The 22,252-nt window shown below is 41.5% G+C and overlaps 1 protein-coding gene across 4 annotated transcripts in view; it reads right to left on the bottom strand.

Annotated features, from left to right (window-relative positions):
• Positions 1-16,689: 16,689 nt before the first annotated feature.
• Positions 16,690-22,252, bottom strand: part of SLC9A9 (solute carrier family 9 member A9) — a 254,648-nt gene continuing 249,085 nt past the window's right edge. For 3 of the 4 annotated variants that reach the window (XM_072866766.1, XM_072866763.1, XM_072866764.1), the window contains one exon: positions 17,687-21,808. In XM_072866766.1, coding sequence (XP_072722867.1) covers positions 21,587-21,808 — 222 coding nt within the window. In that variant the 3' untranslated portion in view covers positions 17,687-21,586. Of the gene's footprint in view, positions 17,654-17,686; positions 21,809-22,252 lie in introns of those variants that run through there. The other variant, XR_012043292.1, reaches the window with a different exon arrangement.

The following is a 22,252-nucleotide window of genomic DNA, read 5'->3' on the forward strand; positions in this document are numbered from 1 at the left end:
GATCTGATTTCAAATTGGCTGACTTGCAAAACAGCCCTTTAAACTTAGATACGGCTTCAGAATGACTGCTGTCAAAACAGTAGAAAAAAAATAAAGTCCTACATATCTAACCCTGTAGTGTATGCAAAAAGCAGCTCTAGGAGCAGCATGGCTGACTGTTATAAATTATGTGCCATAGGCATCCAACTGTGTAGATGTAAGTCTTCTTCCTCTGGAAATGCATGTGCATCCCTTTGTGTTTGCTGAGGCATTATCCAACTCAAATATATAATATTTTCTTGGGAATTGAACTGCATTTTAAATGCTTTAGTGGCTTCATCAAACAGTCTGGAAGAAATGCAGTTGGCTGCTACATACATTTGAAAACATAGGAACAATCACACCTTTTTCAAACAGGGTCATATGGGATAGAGATGGGAGAGGTAACATTTGTCCACAGAAGATGGTGAGGTTTCTGTTGTGTAACCTCCCAAGCTGCCCTATGTGATTTCATCCAGCTGTTACAGCAACAAATCCAATTTTTTCAGATGTATCCATACATTTATGAGATGATTCGAGCTTGAAGAGTTTTAATCTACTGCTGTTTTGGGCTCAGCTTTTGCAAAAAGTATTTACCTGCTTAGTAGTTCTACAGTTATGAGGAGTCTGTAGGATTAAAAGACAGCAGTGTCATTTATAGACTGATACTAGAAACAGCTGCTCAAAACCTGGAATTTTGGTATAAAAAACAAATTGAAAAATTCAAAGGCAAACCTACCACTGTTTAGCTTAAACTTTGTGCCTGTACTTTTCAACAAAATGGGAAACAAGTAAACACTTACTTTGGTGGCAACTGATCCTTTTTTCTTCTTTTTTTGACATGAAGCAAAATAAAATTTTGGATTATCCCCCCCAGGCCCCCCCCCTGAACTGATTCTTTGAAATATGATTTCAGACAAATTGAAGACCCATTTTGAAAATGTAAAACCAAAATATCTTGGTGTTTCTCAAGAGAATAAATTAATCTGAAAATGTCAAAATTAAGTATTTAAACCTCTTCAAGAATTCCCATCTATACTTTTGTTTAAAACCTGTTTGCTGAATTTGACATGGATTTGTGAACATTTTTGTTCCCTCAGAACTCCGTTTCTCTCCATTGAGGATGGAGAGCAAATCCTCTATTACGACTTGTTATTTGACTGTAGGCAAATTGCGCTCTCCATGTCCCCACTCAAACACTGGAGACACTGCACAGACTCATATATTCAGTTATTCTCTCATGTAACAAGGCAAGCTCAGGCCTTGGACAAAAGCAGACCTTGTGGATTAGGTCTGTGGGGTTTCATGAAGCTGCACGTAGTGTTTGGAAGCAACAGAGCTAGAGAAGCAGTCTGACTGATGCTGCAAAACAGAGCCGTTATTCAGAGCAGTTGTGCATCTGTGAGTTATAAGCTGCAAATTGCTATTGCCAAGCCTGATCTTCTCCAAGGATATACATACATGTCAACAAATTAGAGCAGGAGTACAAGTAGCCTGGCACTCCTGGCTTGGTCTCCTCCCAAAGAAATGACCTACCCTCACAGTCTAAATTTCTCTTGGCCGCAGAGAAGCGAGACATGAGTTTAATATTCTGGATAATAAACAGAATACTGAATTAAAATCAGGATGATGCACCAGACAGGGAATAATTTGTGCTGCTCTGCTTGTCTCTCTTTGGGCTTTTTGCCTAGCTGGCCAGCACCCAGGGAGCGCAAACTGCTGCCGTTTGCTCCAGGAGACCAGCAACTGAGGGAAACTGGTTGAGAATTAAGTCCTGCTTCCCATTCCTGATGATGAGAGGCACTTAGTGAGTGCAGCAGGGGAGCTGATGGTCTGTCTAAGGAAAGCAGCTTGCTGGGGCTCCAGAGGGAATGGCAGCTGCTTGGGGAGGAGGAGCAAAGCATTGGGACGCAGTGGCGCATAAGGCCAAGCCTACAGCTGTAACAGAAAATGTTATTTTGGAAATCCTGAGCTGATTCAAATAACAGCCTGGCTGAACAACTTCAGCATGTAATACTGCCATGGTGAAGGTGCTGTGAGAGATCTGCCTGAAGCACCAGGGCAGTCGGAGGTCAGCAACTAAGGAAGCAAAATGGAGCAGCCTGGGGAGAGGTTCCCAGGCTTGATTGGAGACCCTGTGGGAAGGGCAGGACTGTGGCAGCATTGGGTGCCCACCTGAGAGAAGGCACCCCATACCCAGAGAGAGAAACTGGGTGGGCAACAGGCAGAGGCGGCTGCTGTGTGGGGACAGTGCAGCGGAGTAATGCTGCACTTAAGGTGGTCGTAGGGCACTCTAGATGTGTGCAATAGTAAATACATCCACAAGTAAAAGACTATGAAAATGAAAGCGGGGGGAAGAGTCAGGAAGGCTGTTAATGTCTGATATTATGTACTCTAAAGTGAAACGGGACGAATGGAGCATGGAGGGGAAAATGGAGAAATTGGAATATTCCAGCATACTGGGCAAAAGGGATTTGGAGGCTGAAAGTGTCTTGTGACCAAAAAGTACACTTGTGGGAGCTGCTTCTACTACAAATGATGCTGACAACCATTGAAAAAAATAATTGTGTTCCTCTGTGCCATAAGTTTCTCTCCTTTGTAGAGTGGGGGCACTAACTCTTCAATTTAATGTTGCGTGTGTGGGAAGGCCCAGAGACCCCAGTCAGGGTCTGAGTCTTGTTATGCCAAGTGTTGTAAACAGCAGAAAAGCCCAGACAGCTTTAAAAATCATTAATCTGCAATTTAAGTGTATTTATGTATCACTGTAGGGAAGCTGTTTATAAGAGTCCCAGCAATATGTTACAGCTTAAAAAGGAGGACATAGGTGGGAAGTGAAGAATAACTGTGAAATGGCAAGAATCAAATAAATTAAGCTCACAGAATAGTAGTTCTTAGTCATAGACAGAAAATAGTGGGAACAGATTTCTGAATATCTGGCAGAACTGGCAATAGAGGCTTTCCTCCTTTCTGACCTTTCAGTGCAGATAAAGATTAAAAATAGATAAGACTTGGGATACCTAGGAGAAAGGGGCACAGAATTAGAATGGATTATGCCACTCTTGTGCTGAAAATAGAGGTGATCATAAGTTCCTAGTCTGTAACTTCTGTGGCTAGAGAAGGTGTGCACTGTTAATTTTGTGATTTGGAATCACGATGTAAAAAGGATTATTCAGTCTCCTGCATGCATTTAGCTGGCCCAAATGTGTGGGGTGTGCGGTGGTATTTTTTTTGTTTTTGTGGTGTGGTTTTTTTTTTTTTTCCCCTAAATGAATAGAGTAGGCAGAGTGCATTCAATCCCAATCTGGTTAGAAGGAGGGTTGTTAAATGGGAAGTGGTTTATTGATTACTATTTTCACAAGCTGTGATAGCTTACCTTTATCATTTTAAGAGATTCTTGTTTTGCCCTTTCACTTAGTGCAAGGTCATGGAACAATTGATTCGGCATTTGGTACAATTTGCAGTTAAAGGGATGGAAACCATGGGTGAGGAAGTAGAATGGTTGCAGGGTTTGTTTTACTTCTCCCTCATTCTCCCCCCCTTCCCCAGTGATTACCTGCTGCATTTGCAAAGAAAATTAATAACCAGATTGTCAATCTACTGATTTCTGCTTGATCAGAGGCCCAGTTGGATCCAATAGTTCTTTCTCCAGCAGGTGCCAAAGACAGAATGGGATTCTTCTGCTGTTACCCACACCCTCTCTCCCCCCTTCGCTAGGATAGCAACAAATCCATGTTGCATGCTTTTATCAAAGTTTAATACAACATTTAGGGTGCAGTGCACAGTTATTCTTTAGTTATTTTTAATCCTTTATAAGGTTCTCATCTAACATATGACACAGCATTTTTAAAATTGTAAAACAGTGTGATTTGACTGTTGTCTGAAGATACAATTGTAAGTGTGGTTTTTTTTAAAAAAAAACCACAACACACCACAAACCAACACCCAACAAACAATGCAGTGCTCTCATATGCAAAGATGGTCTATTGTGATGTTAGATACTATTTTGCAGTCAACATAATCTGCCTTATAATGCAGCAGCTCTTTCTCCATGGGGGATAGAGAGGTCCTGATGTAATTTGAAGGATGTCAAAGCTAGCAGGGATTTTCATGCAACATGGGCAGTAGTTTGGCTTTTGGGTCGGAAGTGCGGTAGCAGCAGCCCTGTGACAGCAGCTCTGTTTGACACTTTTGCCATGACAAAGCTCCCTAGCAACTGTGGTTGGCAAGTGGAGTGTGCTTGCAGGGATGCTGTCTTCCCACGTCGAAACGCTGCCCTCCACACGCTGCCGAGGGCTGGGGGAAGAAGAAAATGGCCCGACTCCAATCAGGACTGTGTCAGCTGGAGAGCACCTATCCTGCAAATGGCAGGCACAATGAAAAACTGCTTCTGTGTGTGCCTTGGTTTTCAGAGCTACAGTGCTCTCTAGGGTGAAACACTCTGTGACAGATAGTAGCCGGTGTTTATGATGAGTGTTGTCCACAACATATCATACTGGTTAAAGATTCCTATAGGAAACACCGTTCTTAGTACAAGAATAAAATCTAGGCTGCACAGATTTCTTTCCTTTTTCTTTATGAAGATGAGTTTGTGATTAGAATCATCTGTCATACTGTAGCTGCAAAAAGACAACCCAAACCCTGCAGTCTAGTATCCAAGACCATTTTACTTTAACGAAACACTGTAAGGAACAAACTGTCCTTAACCTTATTTTCATAGTGAAAATAGAGAGAAATCTAATGAAGCCTTCTGTGATTAGTGATGCTCAGGGACTTAAAGCGCTCTGTTGCAAACAGTAGCCCAAACCTTTCTGTGCAACCGCACTAGATAAGAAAGAGCAAGGAGCAATATCTTAGGGAATGTTTTCTGTTAACAAGCCCTATTTACAGTGTGCAAAGAGTTAACTGTATCCTGTGCTTAATTCATTCTTAGTTTCTGAGAATTCCTCTGGCTGAGGCTGAGAACTGTTGACATATTTCATAGGCAAACCATTTGCTGTTATCCCTGGCCTGCTGAAAGACTGAAATTGCTTTATCTTTGTAGGTGCTGGTAGTGAAACAGAGGGGTGGATGATAGGAATAGGAATTCCCTGAGAAAATTGTGCTATAAAACACGTACTGTGCAACTTCCATGAGAAGTGCCTTAACTTTTGTAGCCTTGCTCTTTAAAGCTGCTCGGCTTCAGGAAAAGTAACTGTGTATAATGAAGGCTACCTATGCCATGGAGCCATTTTCAGGGGAAATGTGGGAGGAAGAGGTGGTGATTCCCCTACAGCTAGTAAAAAATGAAGATGTGTGATTGTTTCTTCAGTTCATAAGGGAACTGGGCTTCATATTTATGAGAAAAGACAAGGTTATTAGTATTGTAGTAACCCATGTTCAATATAAGCATTACTTCATCTTGTTAACTACACTTCAAGATGTGGGGAAGGCTTAATCTGTTTCTTGTCTTGCCTATCTAATTGTACCACTAATAAGAATCGGCATTTGGGGGCTATTGACTTTCATGCCCCAGTGAGAGCTGGGGATGTCCAGCACTGGACAGGATGGAACCTTTTGGTTGTCTTTTGCTGATGTAAAGCAGGAGTAAAAATCCACAGATATGCTGGCATGGTTAGGGTGAAAGGGAGAAAAGACTGGACTCCTATGTGTGTGTGGTTTGTTTTTTTTTTAATGGGGATACTGGCTATTGCAGTGGAAGGATGCATGTGTGAATTATAATGACAAATGAATTGGGAAATGAATGGAGAAGAACATGTCAGGGAAACAGTCAGGAAATGGCAGTTAATATCAACTGAAAGGAAAATGAGCTGTGTACAGCATTTACACAGCAAGGGATGAAAAGGAGTGGAGCAATATAGTTAATATGGCTTCTCTCATCATATTTAATTTTTTGATGGGGATGAAAGCCTGAAAATAAGCTGGAGGCAGCAGACTTTCTTGTTTAATCCCCAAGCACTTTCCCCTTTTCCAATGTAACTAGGGGAACCTGGCATTAGTCATTACTTCAGGTGATTGGGGAGCCAGGAGGGTTTTATGGCTGAGAAGTGAAGGGTTTAGAAGTCAGTCAAAATTCATCTAATCACAGCCACTGAACTGACTTTAATTTGAGAGCATTTGGTGTGTTGTTGGCAAGCTTTCCATCTATCATAAACAAAGACACCAAACTGACAAAAATACTTGCCAACCCCCTTACCTCCTACACAAAAACATTAAAAAGGCAAGTAGCAAAGTCGTGTCTGATGTTGAATTAATACTGGCAGGGGCGGGAGAGCATCTATTGATCTGCTTCACATAGGCATGTCTATAACTCAGATGGCTGGGTTAAGATGAAATAGCAGGTACAGAGAAGTGGTTTGATATTGGGAGAGAAGGAATCTGCCTCTAATAATTATACACATGGGCAAAGCAGCTTTTAAAGCAAATCAAAGCAAAGAGTTTGGTCCAAATTCAACTCTGCCACAACTCCACCGAGGGCAGTACTGTTACACCAAGGATGGATTTGTCTTTCAGACCTTCACAAAGGGGATGCTATTGAAGCTGGTGGAATGAATTGACAATATAGTGGGTCTCAGGAGGGGATATTCAGAGCAGTAAAAGCCCTGGCCTTTTTTGCCAGGCAGGCACTGCAGATGGTGTGAAGGGCTCTGTGTTCCCCACACTGCCACAGGGAGGGATCTTTCTTTTCGTGAAAAGGAAAGGCAGTGATGAGAGAAATAGATGGCAGCTTACCTGCCTATAGGAGTAGTCATTAACATGAGAGGAAATAATCGGCCCTTTGTCTGGAGGGGTGGAAACAGCCAGGAGGCTTGCTGAACAAAGGAAAATGTTCAGTCAGGTTATGTGCATGTCTTTGCTGGGGCAGGAAAGGGAAGCAGTTGGAAAGACAGTGCAAAGCTTGTATGGTAGTCCTATTCTCTGTTTTATTTACAGTTCATAGCGCTTTAAGCTCTGGGTTCTTTGGCAATAGCTAAAGCTAAGCAGTACTAGACTTCCCCAGACAACCAACTTTCCACAAAATTACTGTGAAGCGATTCTGTTGATTCAGTAAGTGGCACTGTTCTCCCTGACTCAATCCTGTAGCACTGTGAGGCCAGGGGACACTGTGCTGTCTGTCAGCAGTAATCATGAGTTCTTGGTTACTTGTGACAGAAAAGATACCTGGCCCTCTTTCTAAAAAAAAAAACAAAACCAAAAAAACCAAGTAAGAAATATATTCATGCAGAGAGTCAGCTTCTTCAGCAACAAAAATAAATCTTGTTTAGAACAACCTACATGTCCATTGCTTTATCCAAGCCTGTGAACATGTAAGGGCTGAAAGTACCAATTCTCTGCTTAAATTTTCACTTTTAAAAGCGGAAGTAAAGAGAAAGACATTCTTTGGTTTATGATCCAGTGTCTTTCCCAGCTTAAGTGAATTTGGCTCAGGCCATTTAAAAAAAGCAGAAAAACTAAACTCATTTTCTGTGAGAACATTAAAGTCTCCAAGATTCTGAAGGGTGTAAATGCCAAGAAGAGAGAGGCTTCATTTTCATAATGATGAGCAACAGATTGAAATTAAGGGAAGAAAAATTTAGGCTTTATATCATGAAACACTGTCTTTCAATGGAGCCTATGTGCCATTGGCACATTCTGAGGAAGAGGCAGAGCATGCCAGCAACTGGCTCTTTTAAAAGTGGAAAAGCTGAAATGCTGAGCTGTGTAGCCACTGGTCCTGGCAGTAGCTGGGAGATAGCTGGTGATGGCATGAAGGTCTGAGACCTGCACATTCAGTGAGACTGAGATTGTCATTTTATTTGTGCCTTGTGCTCAGTACTGGCATGCACAGCAGGGGCTTGGGTCATTGCCATGCTTGCTAGCATGAGCGATGCAGTGCTTTCCAAGCTACAGGCATATGTAGGCGTCTATGGCTTCAGGTTTAAGAAACAGCCCGAAAAGCTATTGACTAGTTGTGGAATAACTTATTTTGTTTTTTTAATGTTAGTATATTCCCCTTAGGCACTGGAAAGCTGAAGCACCTAGAAGAGATCTGGGGTCTTAGACTGGTGATTAGGTGTGTTGCCTTGTGGCAGAAACAAGGTTACAGAGATGAGGGAAATAGTCAAAACCAGTTGCATTAGGAGATTCAAACTGTGACACCCAACCTTTTCAAACTTGGGGCAGAGACTATTTAGGTCTTGGTTCCTGGGGTAGCAACCGGCCCCTCCCAGGACTGGTAGCACAGGACCTGTTCTGCCTGAAGTGTGACTGTAATCTTGCGTGCTGGGTTTTTGCAAGAGGAGTAAGATGCAGCCCCTGATGCAATCTGCTCCCACCAGATGGGTCAGCTTTTGCCTGCAGTGTTCAGTCACAGCTCTCTGCTAGTCCTAATGCAAACCCACCCTAATGCCTATCTGTCTGAACATAGGCTCCCCACCCCATCTGCAGCTTGTCATATGATGGGGCAAAGCAACACATATTTATTGGGGTAAATGGGACCCATCAGTTATGTAACGGTTGCTGATTTGCACACAATTGCTTCCAGCAAACACAGTTTGATGCTGTGTTGAAATAAGACTAGATGAATTCAAGTTGTGAATTTCCCTCATTAATTTTTTGAGTGGAGTGGGGGATAGGAGGGAATTAAAAAACCACACAAAACCGAAAACAAACCCCCCAAGCCCCCAACAGGGGATGTTACCCCATTCAAGAGGCGATTCAAGACCATTAGTGACCTGCTCCTCAGTCTGGTTGCGCCCCCCCCTCCGCCCTTGCTGAAGGCTGGGAAATGGAGCAGGAATGCACTAAACTCCATGTTCTCAGTAATAATGGTTCAGCGGGCAAGAAAATATCAGTTATAATAAACCCTGTCTCAGAAATGTTCTCTAACTGCTCTTACTAACTTCTCAGCTGTGTAACAACAGTGCCTTTGATTCCCTTGTCCTCCTATTCCTGGGGTACTGACTTTGGGTCCATCTTGGGTTCCAATTTGGGTCCATCTTTGGGTTCAGCAGAAAAGATGACTCCAAAGGCTCTCTCCCAGCTTCGTCTCTGTACCGTAGCATGATTGGGTTCAGCTAAGGGCAGGCACAGCCTTCCCCATGGCTGGGTTGCTTGGCAGCACTGGCAAGGAGGCCAGACGCATGCACAGTAGCATGTGGCTGGGATGCCTGTCCTGGTAAACTTTCTAAGCTACATTCCCTAAAACATGGTGAAAAGGAGGCTCTGTTTATTCATCTCTTCCCCAGATGCAAAGGGAGGTGGTGCTTTAAGGTGAAAGGCAGATAGGATATTTTTGATGGTATCCCCTTTAAGTTCAAAGATCAGCAAAATTATTTGATATTTGCCTTCTGAGTTTGTAAATTCCTGAAGTCAAATTGGTCCCCCCCCTTCAAAAAAAAAAAAGTAAAATAAAAAAATGCAAACCAGGTTCCTAGTCAGAAGGATTTATTTTCTCTTAGAAAAACTAATAGTCCTGGCAGTGCATTAGAGAAACTGACTGCACTGTCCCAGACGTATGCTCCATTCAACTTTTTAGATTGCTGTAAAACCTACTTTAGGTATTGGAATTCAAGCCACTGATGCAAGACAGGGAAAAGCAGCCCCACAAAAAGGGAAGCATTTACAGGGCAATTGCCACTGCGTGTGGCAAGCCCCTCTCTTAGCACAAGAACACTGCCTGCTGGGACTAACTTCTCAGTTGGGATTAAGGTTTTTTTGCACGTAATGATAAACCTGCATCTGGACTCATGCACAGATCAAGACTTCAGCAGGTAGATTTGAAATTGAGATCACACTGGGTCCCCATAGCCTTCCCCTCTCCTAAGGGAACCATACCTGCTTTGCTTCCATCTGAGAAATAGGACGATTAAAACTTATGTATCACAGGGTTATTGTGAACATTGCCAGCAACATCTGTCTTGTCAACACTGGAAATAAAGGCGGGAGGCCTGTGGGAGATAGCCACCTAGGTCCTGGGTGGCTCAGCTCTGGTGGCAGACAGGTGGGTCTCCCACTGCTGACATGCTGGGCAGGCAGAGCTGCAGTCTGCAAGTGCTGCTGCTCCTTCCCCTCCTCTGGTACCCAGGACCAGTGCTGGTGAGGACCCCCTCTGTGACCAGGGCCTCCTCTCCTCTGAGTGGTTTAGAAATGTCTGCGTTGGCTCCTCTTGCCTCCCTGAAACCGAATGCCATTTCAAGTTTTAAAATTTCCTAATTGCTCTAATTAATTTAAAATGGAAAAAAAAATGCATAAAAATGGAAAATTGATGCTTCTCAGTTACTTTTACCCTCTCAGCTTTCTCTCAAGCAATAACAGAATTATATTTTCTGGAAAAAGGCAATTATTCTACTGTTTGGTTTGAAACTAAATTTTTGGTTTGGAAGCATGTTATCAAATTGAGCAAAGTCCAAGGGAAAAACTTTGAAGAAAATTAAAACATTTTCTTCTTGAAGATAGAATCTGGACTTCTACTTTTAGAAGAGATTTTACTGGGGAAAGGATTCATATACTTTGTCTCTTCAAAAACTTTTTTCCCTTTCTGTATAAACTTTCCTATATGCATTCTTTTTTCCTGGAACTTCTCTTAAACAAAACACCAAACCAAAAATCCCCCAAAAACCCAACTTTGCAAACCTGGGGAACTTGCCAAGTTCTCCCAAATGTGTGATTCCTATTGTATAGGTTTCCTTTTGACATAAAGAGACACTATACTTGCAAATGTCTCTGTTTTCTCTGTAAGGAGATAAAATGAATGTGTTTGCCAAACGGACAGCTTATATGAATGACTTATGATTTTATTTTTTAACAGAAATCTGCCAGCTATGTGCAGCTGGGTGTTTAATTCATACTGAATAATTTATGCAAGAAATTTCTCTCTTTTGTATTCATAAATTCTTTGTTTTAACATAATCTTAATTTCAGGCTTAACTCCAGTTTAACAGATGCTTTTGCCCATGAACATATTAATAGACAGTTGTCCTTCCTTTAACTAGTGTGAGTTTCCTGGCTTTGTCGTCATGTTCCCATTTAAACCTCTGGGGGTTTTGAGGCCTTGTCATGGAAAAAGATTATTGTTGTGGGATGGAGCTTATTTGGGTGAAGCTGACAGGGAGCCAGCAAAGAGAGGAAGTGAGCTGGTTTGAGGGTGCTGGAGTTCATGTGATAAATGACATTCTTTACTACCCTGTCACTGCTGGAGCAGAGAGATACTTCTCCTTTCTTATCTGGGAAGGCCTGTGCATGTCCTGCATCCCTGACGGGGCTGTTGGCCGTAGGGGTTGGGCTCTGGGCCTGGAAGCAGCCCAAAAAGACTCTGTTAGCCAAGGTTCAAGGAGACACGTTGGTGTTTTTATAATGGCTAATCTGGGGGAAGGGGGGGTGGACAGAAAATCCTTATATCGAAAATCTTTTCCCCCTTCTGAACTAGAATGAAAAACTGAAATTTCTTATGAGGACCTGAATCAGTATTGTTTCATAACTTTCATCTTTTTAAATTTAGTTTTGAATTTGGGTATAGTATGCAATGTCAAATAATATCCCTCTATACTAATATTTAATGCAGTAAAAATGTAAATGTGCAAAATTTTAACCAAAACAAAGCAACAATCAAAACGATTAATATTGACTTCTGTTCCATGGAGCTTTTAGTGAAATCAGCACAGTATTGTGCAATGTTTGATTTTGATGAAAAGGTGCTTTTTTAATTGCAAAACATCTGAGCAGTATTTTTGATCAGTTTGATAGTGAGCACCCTGCAACAATGAGAGCTAATTTAACTATGCCTGAATCGCTCTGAATTCTGTAGCTTATGGACCGCACTGCAGTGGAACAGCAAAGGTAAAGACTGTCAAAGGGGAAATGAAATAATAAGGTGCAGAAAATGGACCATCAATGAATGTCAGACCAGAGGACTCTGACTTTGTCCTGTGAACTCTTGCACTGGCTTTGCCACTTGTCTGCATTGTTGAGACAAGAAAGGATATTTTATATATAGGGAGGGAAAAAAGGACATGACTGACTCTTAGGGCAAGAAGGTTTACGGCTACCTTTCAAAGGGATGATGCTTGCTGACCTTCACCATCATACACATACAGCATTTTTTGAAGGTTTTGTGGCAGACCTGCCCCTTGTGAAGACACCAGGAAGAAGAGTGGGCCAGTGCAGGAGGACAGTTTGCCATCTGCAGGGAAGCATCAGCATAACACCGTGACAGGCACTGGGGATAAGTGCTGGGAGTAAGTGATTTGTTTCTCCAATCTTCTTGGTGGTGGCTTCTTGTCAAACCAGTTCACCTTGGAGGAAAATGTGGAAATACGAGTCCCTGCAGGAGAAGAGTGGGAAGGGTGTGCTTCTTGTCTGTCTGGGATGGCCGTTGTCCACGCAGGTGTGGGCAGGGTCTGGCCAGGCTCCTGCACCCTTGGGAGCTGATGGAGCAGGTCATCCTTTGGAGAGGCCTTCACAGAAGCCTGCTCTGGGGAAGCTCCAATACCTTATCCCCAGCGCAGTTACATGCAACTGGTACCTAGAATGTCTGGGAAACTGAGGCAGAGTTTGTTGAGGTATGATTTGTCAAGTAGGTGGAAATAGGCCAAAAAGTCAGCAATAAGGGCTGGGAGCTGTACTTTCAGGGAGGTAGATAATCACACGCTTTCTTCATGTGGCTATGGCTTGAAACTCTTTAAATTATATTGTATCTGTAGCTTAACTTGCTAATTATTCGGAGATATTAATTTCTAGATAATACAAAACCTCTTTGTAAGGACTGTGCGAAGGTAAGTGATGCATTAGTGAAGTTGGCCAGTTTATCTTTAATTAGAAAATCTTATAAGCCTTCGTAGTTTCAAAGAGTTTGGGCCTCCGCTTAATACTGCGGAGCTGCGTGATGGCAAATTAATGTAAACCAGAGAATTGTTTCACTGTGGTGCAAAATTAAAGCATTAGAGCTTCAATCCTCAATTTATGCCTGAAGGACAAACCTCATGGATCTTATGAACTGTTTTCCCAGTATGTAGTATATCCCAATATAAATTGCAGAGCTCATCTGTGTTTGTAGCTGCTTGTGGAGCATATTCTCTTCATGTTTTCAGAATTTGGAAGAACAGATGGTGAAAGCTTAATCTAAATAAACTGAGTCCCAACCAGGGCTCTCAACATGAGTAAATCCTGGATGTTAAAACCACAAAGAATCCAAGAGCTTCAGGCATTGCTTAGCTCTAACAACCATATCTCTAGCCTTGCACTACTGTGTCCTGAAGCGATACCTTTCTGTACAGGAAGTTTCTGAGAAAATCTCCATCAACTAAGGCTGTTAGGAGCAAGAGACCAAATCGTACAGAAGACATATGCTGGAGCAGCCATGGAAAAATATGCCGCAACACACACTGGGCTTTCACACAAATCCTGGCTCTCCTGAGAAGTCATGCAGACTGCTCCATGTCGCCTTGGCTGGGAGGCTGAACAAAAGATGAGGTCACCACTCCTCATGCTTGCCCAGATCTTAGCCTGGTCCTCCCTGGGTAGCCTCAACTTCAAAAAAGAAAAAGGAAACAAAAAACCCCAAACCAAAAACCCAGCAGCAATGGCCTGAAAGGGGTCGGTACTGTTTAGGTCTCCAAATTATTCCTTACACAGTAGGTGAGTCATGCTGCGATGGAAATCAGTTTCATTGTTGGAGTAGGGAGCTTATTGTGCTGATCAGAGTAAGGTGCATTTTATGCTGCGCTTTTGTCTTACAAGCCCCGCTGGGAGCAATGAGCATTTTGGCACTCCCTATGGGCTAATTTCATTGTGACTTTAAGGCTGCAATAGGTTTCAGTGTGAGCTGCTGGGTATTCATCACTTCCAAAAATTAGATTATTTAATTAGGAGCCCATGAATTTTAGGAGCTTAAGTTTAGACTCACTTTTAAAAATCTCAGCTCAGTTTAACGTGAAGCAAATCTTTGGACAACCTTGGACTTTTGAAAAAATGAATTTAGTAGTGAAGATGAACTGGGGGTTAATATATGCTGCTCCAATCTATCCTCAGTCAGGTTCCTGTAGGAAATGAAGGGTAAAGTGGCAAAAGGGAGGCTGTGCACTGCTGACAGCATCTGGATCTCCCTTGCCCCAATCATTGAGGCTGGAGCAGTGTGATTGTACAGACTGTTTGCTGGCTCAGGTCTCCCACTTAGCATGGTGGTCAGTGCAGCAGATTAAGGGATACTGAAATAACTTTCTAAGTAACCAGAAGTCATTGACAGGTCTAGAAATCATCTGGAAAGCCCTAAGGACAGAATTGATTTCTGTAGTGGTTTTCCTTACTGTGTTGAATTTTTTTTTTTTTTTTTTTTAAGAAAAGCATTTAATGAAAGTCTCTGTCATTCAGATAATACTCATTATACAACCATTTCTAAATCTTTTGAAGAACTATATTAAATCATTGCCAAATGTCTGTGGAATAAATCAGTTTTCCTCAGACTTCTGATTCAGGTGGGACATAAAACCAACTTTAAAGTATGTTATTATTTCTTTGTTCATGCAAATGCATTCAAACTATGGTTTGGACTGTATATTAATGGTACACACTAAGTGTGTCGCCATTTGTTCACTGTGGATGTTGGATGAGCGTAAAGGAATATTCCAAGTGACTTTATAGTTGTATGTACAGAAGGTGAAAACTTCTGTAAAATGGCCGTAAGAATGTTATTCCTTCCACAAACATATGCAAATAGTGCTCCTTATGTGTTGGGTTTTTTTTTAAGCAAAAGTTAATTGTTGGCAAGGGTGGTTTACAGTTACCCTCCCAGAACACCTGAACTATACTAGGAGTCAGGGAATCTGCATCCATGTTCCTGCCTGTATACTGAAATCCTCTTCCAGTGCTTTAAAATTTCAGTTTAGGGATAGACCATTGCATTCTCCAATGAACTAGGTCAGCATGAAACCCTGCCAGATGCTGGCATATGGGGGGCTTGTGCAAAGGGGGAGGATGTTTTGTTCTGAGACAAATTTAGGGAGTTTGCAGATCCATAGCAGATTCTCCATTACTAGTGTTCAGGCCTGTAAATATTAGGGTCTCAGTGTTTGCAGACAGATCCTTGCAGTAAACAAAACAGTTAAGAAACAGAACAGTGGTGTGTGGTGGTTTTTATTTTTTTTTTTTTTTTTTCTTTTGCATAGGCCTGATGGTTCATTCACCAGAACGTAGAGTACTTGTCTCAAGCACCCACTTCACGTTAGCTTCCATCAGGAAAGGTGCTCCAGTCACTTCTCAAATCAACAGTGGCAGCAGGGCTCTCAGAGTACCAGGAGGCAAACGTGCCTGGACCACGAAATGGTAAGAGAGCAACACCACTTTCCCTGCTCTGCTAGCTGGAAACCTCTGCTTGGTTTGTTGCAGATAAATGTGAGCCTTCCCGTGGGTGAGGGAGCTTTCCCTCCAGGAGCTGCCCCAGGCTGTGGGAGTGTGCACAAGGTGGGGGGGAGAAGAGAGCGGGCTTGTATTTAGGGTGTGTATTGGTGCCCTGCAGCCGTTGTCTGTGTGCTGGCACCTCCCCAGCAGTTGGGTGTAAGGTAGTGTCCCCTAGCTTTTGAAGGCTAAGCTGCCTCGTCCTTACTATAAGAAAAGAACGTGCAGACAGATTGCTCATATGATGTTGCTGACTGGTTCTGAAACCGTGTCATGTCTGCCTCACTGAGAATGCCTTCTCTAGCCTTTCTTAAGGGTTTTTGCTCCTGTTGGTTCCTGTAGTTAAAATATGAGCACTTGGTCTTAACTTTACTAGCCATAGTGAAGTGCCTAAGGGATATTGCAATGTGTTTGACCCACCGGTCTTTGGGCATGATCTCTACTTGGGGTAGAAGTTATATAGTTCATGTACTCTTGCATCGTATTGGTTTCTTTTTGAAGAACTATTAAAATTGTGTTGGGTGTGGATATCGTGCAAAGGGGGAAAAGGACTTCATAAAATTTTGCTAGCCCAAGGGGTGGGGAAAGTAAAGTTTTCATCTTAAAATAAAGGTAAACCAGAGAAGGTGAGAGAGACAACGTGGTAAAAAAAATGAATAACTGGTGAAGGAGGGAGAGATGAAATAAGGAAGTCTGAAGAACTTATATCTTCTGTTGTTTTTCCACGCTTCTGCAAATATCAGGCTTGTATTGCTTTTATTGCTTTGCTAACAGTGCTGTTGAAGGATTAGCCTTTCACCTTGGGTCCTTTTTCTTCATTTTCTTTAAATTTGGTCAACCTTCAGCTGGCAGCAGTGGCTCCCTTTAGGCCTGTGGAATGCCTGACTTTCTTACAGTGCAGCAGTAGTGTCAGGGATATGGCTCTAGCAAAGTTTTTACGAGTGTTCTTCAAGCTAATTCTTAGTTTCTCACTCTACGGGCAAATGCTTAATTTGGGTTTTAGTCTGCAGTTGCTATGAATATCTTTCTGATCTTTTTCAGTTTGAGTGTCGTCTTTGGCACTGATTCTTCCCCCCATGCTCCCCCTTTCCTTCCTTCATCAGTCATTTATTAATTTCCTTTTCTATCTTATATATTAATTTCCAGTCAGGCATGTATCCTAAAGTACTAGGTTATATTTAGAAGGTACTGTACCTCTGGAATAAGAAATCCCATTATATTTATGGGATATTATCCTATTTCAACTCACTTATGTATAACTTGTCCTAGGCCTGCATAATGCCCAATATCATGGCATAAGGTTATTTCTTCAGTGTTTATATTGTTAGGCATAGTGCTGTCTCTAGTTTCAAATCCTTATTGAATAAAGTACCAGTATCTTCTTTATGTCCATCTGCCTTTGCTGTAGGACACCAGAAGCAGACAGCTATGTGTGGTAAAGAATGATGTAGAACAGTAGCTGGAAAACACTCCTGGGTATTCTCTACTGCTTCTGGCACTAGAATTTCAAGCCCTGCCGCATCCTCAGAAGGATGATGTTAATTTGACTTGCTCAGATTTGGGATCCTCTGAGGCCTGGAATGACATTTTTTCTTCTGTACCTCAGATCTGATTTTTGTAGGGGAATAATGTTGACCAGTGACGCTGAATTAGGTGGAGAAAATGTTGCCTCTGCTCTGACACTGGTGAAAAAAGGTTTATTTGTGAACAGAATCATTCCTGTTACATGTATCGTGCAGCAGAGAGTATACAGCACTCACTGCCTGCTCTGGTGTGCAGAGGGAAGACTGCCCAGAGCCAGGGTGGGCCGGTGTGGGAGGAAGCCAATGTGGTTGTTAACAGTGGGAAAGCTGGAAGGGTGTAATTGGAAACATGAAGTCTGTGGGTATTTCCTGTGGAATTCCATGGAAGTATGAGACAGTCTTGGCTGGTGACTTTTCTAGCAGTGCAGCTGCAGTGGGCCCATGCTGATGGTGCCAAGGGGCTGTCAGGAACAGAGCCAAAGGTGGAGGTGGAGATTTGACACACCTTGGGTTAACTGTAGGAAAGTCCCTGTGCTTTTCATATGGGAAAAACAAACCTGGGCTATTGATTGGTGGCATGGAGCTGACAGACATTATATTTTGCTTTTTGGAGAATTTGTCTGTGCTTCCTAACACATGCCAGGATGTCCAGTAGGTTGTTTTAAATCTGGAAGAGTGACTTGCACCACCAGGCTGTTGAAGGGAATATTCGCTTGGCTGATGTCCATCATTGCACTAGGCAGTCCCTTTTGAGTGATTAAAGGAATAGGATGAATAAAGACAATATTTTTTTTCATACTGTTCAGAAACTTGCACTCCAGTATATGATTATGTTGTAAAAAATGCATATGTAAAAAAAACAACAAACAAACAAAAAACCAAATTAACAACAACAACAAAAAAACCCCCCAAACCAACCCAAACAAAAACCACCACCAAACAGACCAGTATTCAAGGAAAAACATGTTCAGGTGTTTTGTCTAACTCTCCTGAACAATAATATCTACCATAAAACCTAATCATTGAGATAAAGGAAGGAGGGGATTTCATGATGTGAAAATCGACTGGTATGGGACCAAGGCTGTGGGTTAAACTAACATTTGCTTAGGAAACTTGGATCAACTGGAGAATTTTAAAGTTCTGAAAGACTGTTTATAAAATAAAAATGTTGACAAGTCTTCTACAGTTCACTGAGCAGAACTCATGTCTGTTGGGATTATATTGCCAGAGATGAGCTTGCTTGTGTTAAGTTATTTAAAATGCTCAGAACTGGTTTGCTTTAAGATGTCGAAAAGGGCTATTTTCCATTTCACTAGAAGGAAGTAAGGGAAAAACAACTTTGTCTTTAGAAGAAGTAGTTTCTGATCTCTAAAGTGGGTATTCAGGATGTTTTCTTTGTTCTCTGAAGTCCATAATTAATATTTGTATCCCAAGAATTCTCAATCTCTGTGAAAACAAAGAATTTTGAATGTGTGCACATGTGTAATGCTCATGTGCATCTGGAATACACTTATGTATATTGCTGCATTTATGTTGTACCCAAATATACACAGCAATCAAGATGTTACAGGCTCAGCATTACTTGATGGCTGATAGCAAAATACAGACCAGCTTTGAAAAGGAAAGAAAGACCTATTGTACAGGCTATCCTCAGCCCAGCAAGGTGTGTAAGTTGCGAGGTGGAAGGGGTGTGAATTGCTTTCATGGCTTCAATGGTTTAAGTTATGCACAGCGTTAATCAGTTGGCTGAAGATAGCCCTAATGTGGTTACTATGGAAGAGTTTGAGCTTTTAACACAGCAACATAAACGTTTGCTTCCAATGGCCCCCACTTTCAGTGAGGTGACTAAATGTTGCACTTCTCTGTGTAAGTTATCATAGTGACCTGATATTTTTAGTACAGTGCCTTTTTGGACTGGCTCTGCTGTATAGCCAGGATTCATTCTGCTGCTTCCGACCTTAGCCAAATGCTCTCTGCAGTTCACTATGAAATTTCAGTTATTACTTCTGAAACCTGAAAGGTTTAGCAATATTGCAGATTTCCATCTTTCCTAACATTTTGGCCTTCATATTGAGTATGCAGTCACTACATTTTGACAATATATTTTACAGTTAATTTTCCAAGCAGTGTTTTATTAGATTAACTCAGATAGGAAGAATAGCTTCACATTTATCATGAGTGACTTGCATGTTCAGTCAAACACTGTGTGATATTGAGTAGTTTAAATCTCCAGCGTAGGAACTGTAAATTAACATTAAACGGAGTAATAGATGTTGAGAGGCCTTTAAACAGTCATGCAGAATTACTTGTTGCCAGTAATTTCTCCTTGAATACAAATATATTATCTGTTCTAATGTTGTTTTAACTCTCTTGATCTGCATGTCACGAAAAGAATATCTTAAAATTGTGAAATGGCAAGGCTGAATAGTGTAATGCATAATTGAGACTTATTGCCATTTAGTAGAAGTTTCAGGTTTGCTTGCAGCTCAAATTACTAATTTTCCTAAAAGCTAATGATACTTTAATTGCTGAGCATGGTCCCAGAGGATAAATACCCATCCTGCTGGGACCACTGATCCAGCCTCTTGATAGTCTTGGCATAAAAATCTGACCTGTGAAGATGTGAAGTATGCACTCTTCTGTTGCAAGGGATGACTTTACTGAGTAAAGTAGTCCTTTAAGGCATCCAGGCAGAACAGTGTGGAGCATATTCACTACAGACTTCTTTTTTTTGATAAACAGAGAATTTCAGACCTCAGAGATCTCCATTTAACACATTGCACAAGTGTGAGAAATTTGGACATAGGCACAATAAATAAATCAGTAAAAACCCCTGTAGAGTATGCTGCAGGATGCATTTCAGAGCAGAACTGTTGGTGAAGAGCTTGTCATTTCCAGTTCATGTAGCAGTTGTGAAAAACAGCTTTGCATCTTCATAATACTGCAGCAGTTTATTGACTTGCATTATAATCTAAGGACTGGGATCTGTGCTTCCCAAGGCGCTTAGGAAGCCTGGTGACATGCATTCAATACTTCTGAAGATTGAAACTGGAAACTCTGGCTACTGAAATCAGGACTGCGTTAGCACCCATCCATGATAATACCTTCTCACTGAGTTGCCACATATCCACCTCACTGCAGTGTGTCTCTACCTGCTTATCCTGCTTCCTGTTACCTTTGCTGTCTCCCACTGCATACTGTAGGGTGCACAGTACTAGGCCATAAAACCTTACCTCCTCGTCCCTTCTCCATCCCTTCTTGCAACCTGCTGCGCATCTTTTCCCACCTTATGCAGCTAAACAAGGCAAAGCAGGGAGTTGGAAATTCATTAGTTCTTCTCAGAACTTGTTATCGTGCCTGAATATTATTTGTTTTAAACCACATGGGGATTAAGATCCTTTGAAGCTCCTTGATTAGTGTTTAGGGGAAAATAAAATGCCAGTTTAAGCTTCTGATCTTTCGTAACAGCATATAAAACTCCAGTGTTCAAATTTATGCTTAAAACAGCTGTTCTAGAGTCACATTTAACCAAAAATTAATTAGCCTGGAAAAGAATGACTAAAACTTGATTATATTTAAGTTTGTATTTCAGCTTCCATCTGTGGTGAAATCAAGACCTATTTAGCTTTACGATCATTCATGGAGATGTCTTGATTTTTATTCTTATAGATTACAAATTTCTTGCTTGCTCGTTGTCTTTGTATATGAAGAATGACCTTATTTAAAAAATCCTCATGGTTTAACTTTCTTAGTAGGAACATTGTCATGCACAGTTAGTTGAAACTTCTGTGGTGAGAAAAGGCATGTGCTCTTGCAACAAAAGCCTGGCTCTATCCCTGTATTTGCACTACTTAACTGGTATGTGCGAAAGCTGATCTGTGCTAATGCTTGATAATAGTATATGGCAGCTAGCTGTATGTATGGTTGACCAGTTGTTTATCCAGTTACTGCGTTTATGCCGACACAATTAATACTTTCATACCTAAACTCTCCTCTTGTTTTTTTAATGTCTAACCACCACTGTCCTCATCACTAGTGTGATATTGAGTGCCCAGCATAAATAGAGAGGTAGATTAATTTATCCTTGGAGCAGCCAGTCTTAAGATATAGCTGCTTTGCAGAAGGAGCTTGATCTATCAAGACTGAGACGCTGCAGTGCATGTTTTAAGTATTTTGAATCACATACTCATTGGACAAAGAATCTTCTGCTGCTTCCTTATAAATGTAATAGCTACTGGAGTAGTAGCTATCTGTGGATCTGTTCAGGACCAGCTGTATAAAAAGTGCTGTCGTCATGTGAGCATGAATATGTTAGGAAGCTATTTCTCTCCATTCAATCTGACTAAAGACTATAAGCAACATTCAAAGGCCTGTGTATATGTGAAGGGACATGGTACAGTTAAGCACTATCTGAGACAACACATGACTGTAATGGTTTTACAGTGGGCTGGCAGTGCCCTATATATTTTTATTAAACTGTTGCAGTCAGAAAACCTGCATATTGTTGTAGGTATATGGATGATGGTAAACTCTTTCCTGGGGGAAGCAGGCATTTAGTTGGTAAAATCTACATTTTCTTTGATTTTTATGCTTAGTACATTTTCTAGCCTCTTGTTCACATAATAGTATCTTTTATTTCTTTGTTTTAGTCTTATTTCTTGTGATTAACATTACACTGTTCATGCTAATGAATTCATCTGGGGTTGACCTGCAATGTGTTCAAGCTGGAGTTTGTACCCTCCTAATCCTAGGTCTCCTTCGTGAACGTCTTCCTTGCCTGTAGCCTGGGTGGAGCCTGTTCCGTCCTCCGCCAGCACTGGTATGTGAGCAGGCGATTCAGAGTTTTCAGTCAGCTCGTCATTATTTATGATATAATCTGTGTCACCATCCTTCAGTTGATCCTGTATTCAAACAAAGAAAAAGATCAGTGGAAGGGAGACTCTTGAGCAGGATTTTTGTTAAAGCTTAAATTAAGAACAAGTCTGATGCAATTCCACTTTCATTTTATTTCATTATTTGCTTATTTTATTCAGGTGTGAATTTACCATCTTGATGTTGATTAAAGCAAATAGTTGCTTACCATGTTCTGCTCTTGAGCAGTGTTGAGAAACATAACCTACCCTTCAGATCTTTAAGATAATTTCAGTGCTTAAATATCACTGATGGGTAGCTGATACTTTCAGCATCTGGCTGACTGATTTAGAACATGCCACTCATTTGAAGCTCACAGTATTAGTGGCCATTCTTGAAAATGTAGCACTGCACCTTCCAAGACCTCTTCTCCACAGCCCTGAAGAAATTGTATAATTCTTAGCCTTAAAAGTAATAAGCTTTGGAAAAGAGAC

This window comes from Ciconia boyciana, chromosome 7 (assembly GCF_034638445.1).
Source record: "Ciconia boyciana chromosome 7, ASM3463844v1, whole genome shotgun sequence".
Taxonomy (NCBI): Eukaryota; Metazoa; Chordata; class Aves; order Ciconiiformes; family Ciconiidae; genus Ciconia; species Ciconia boyciana.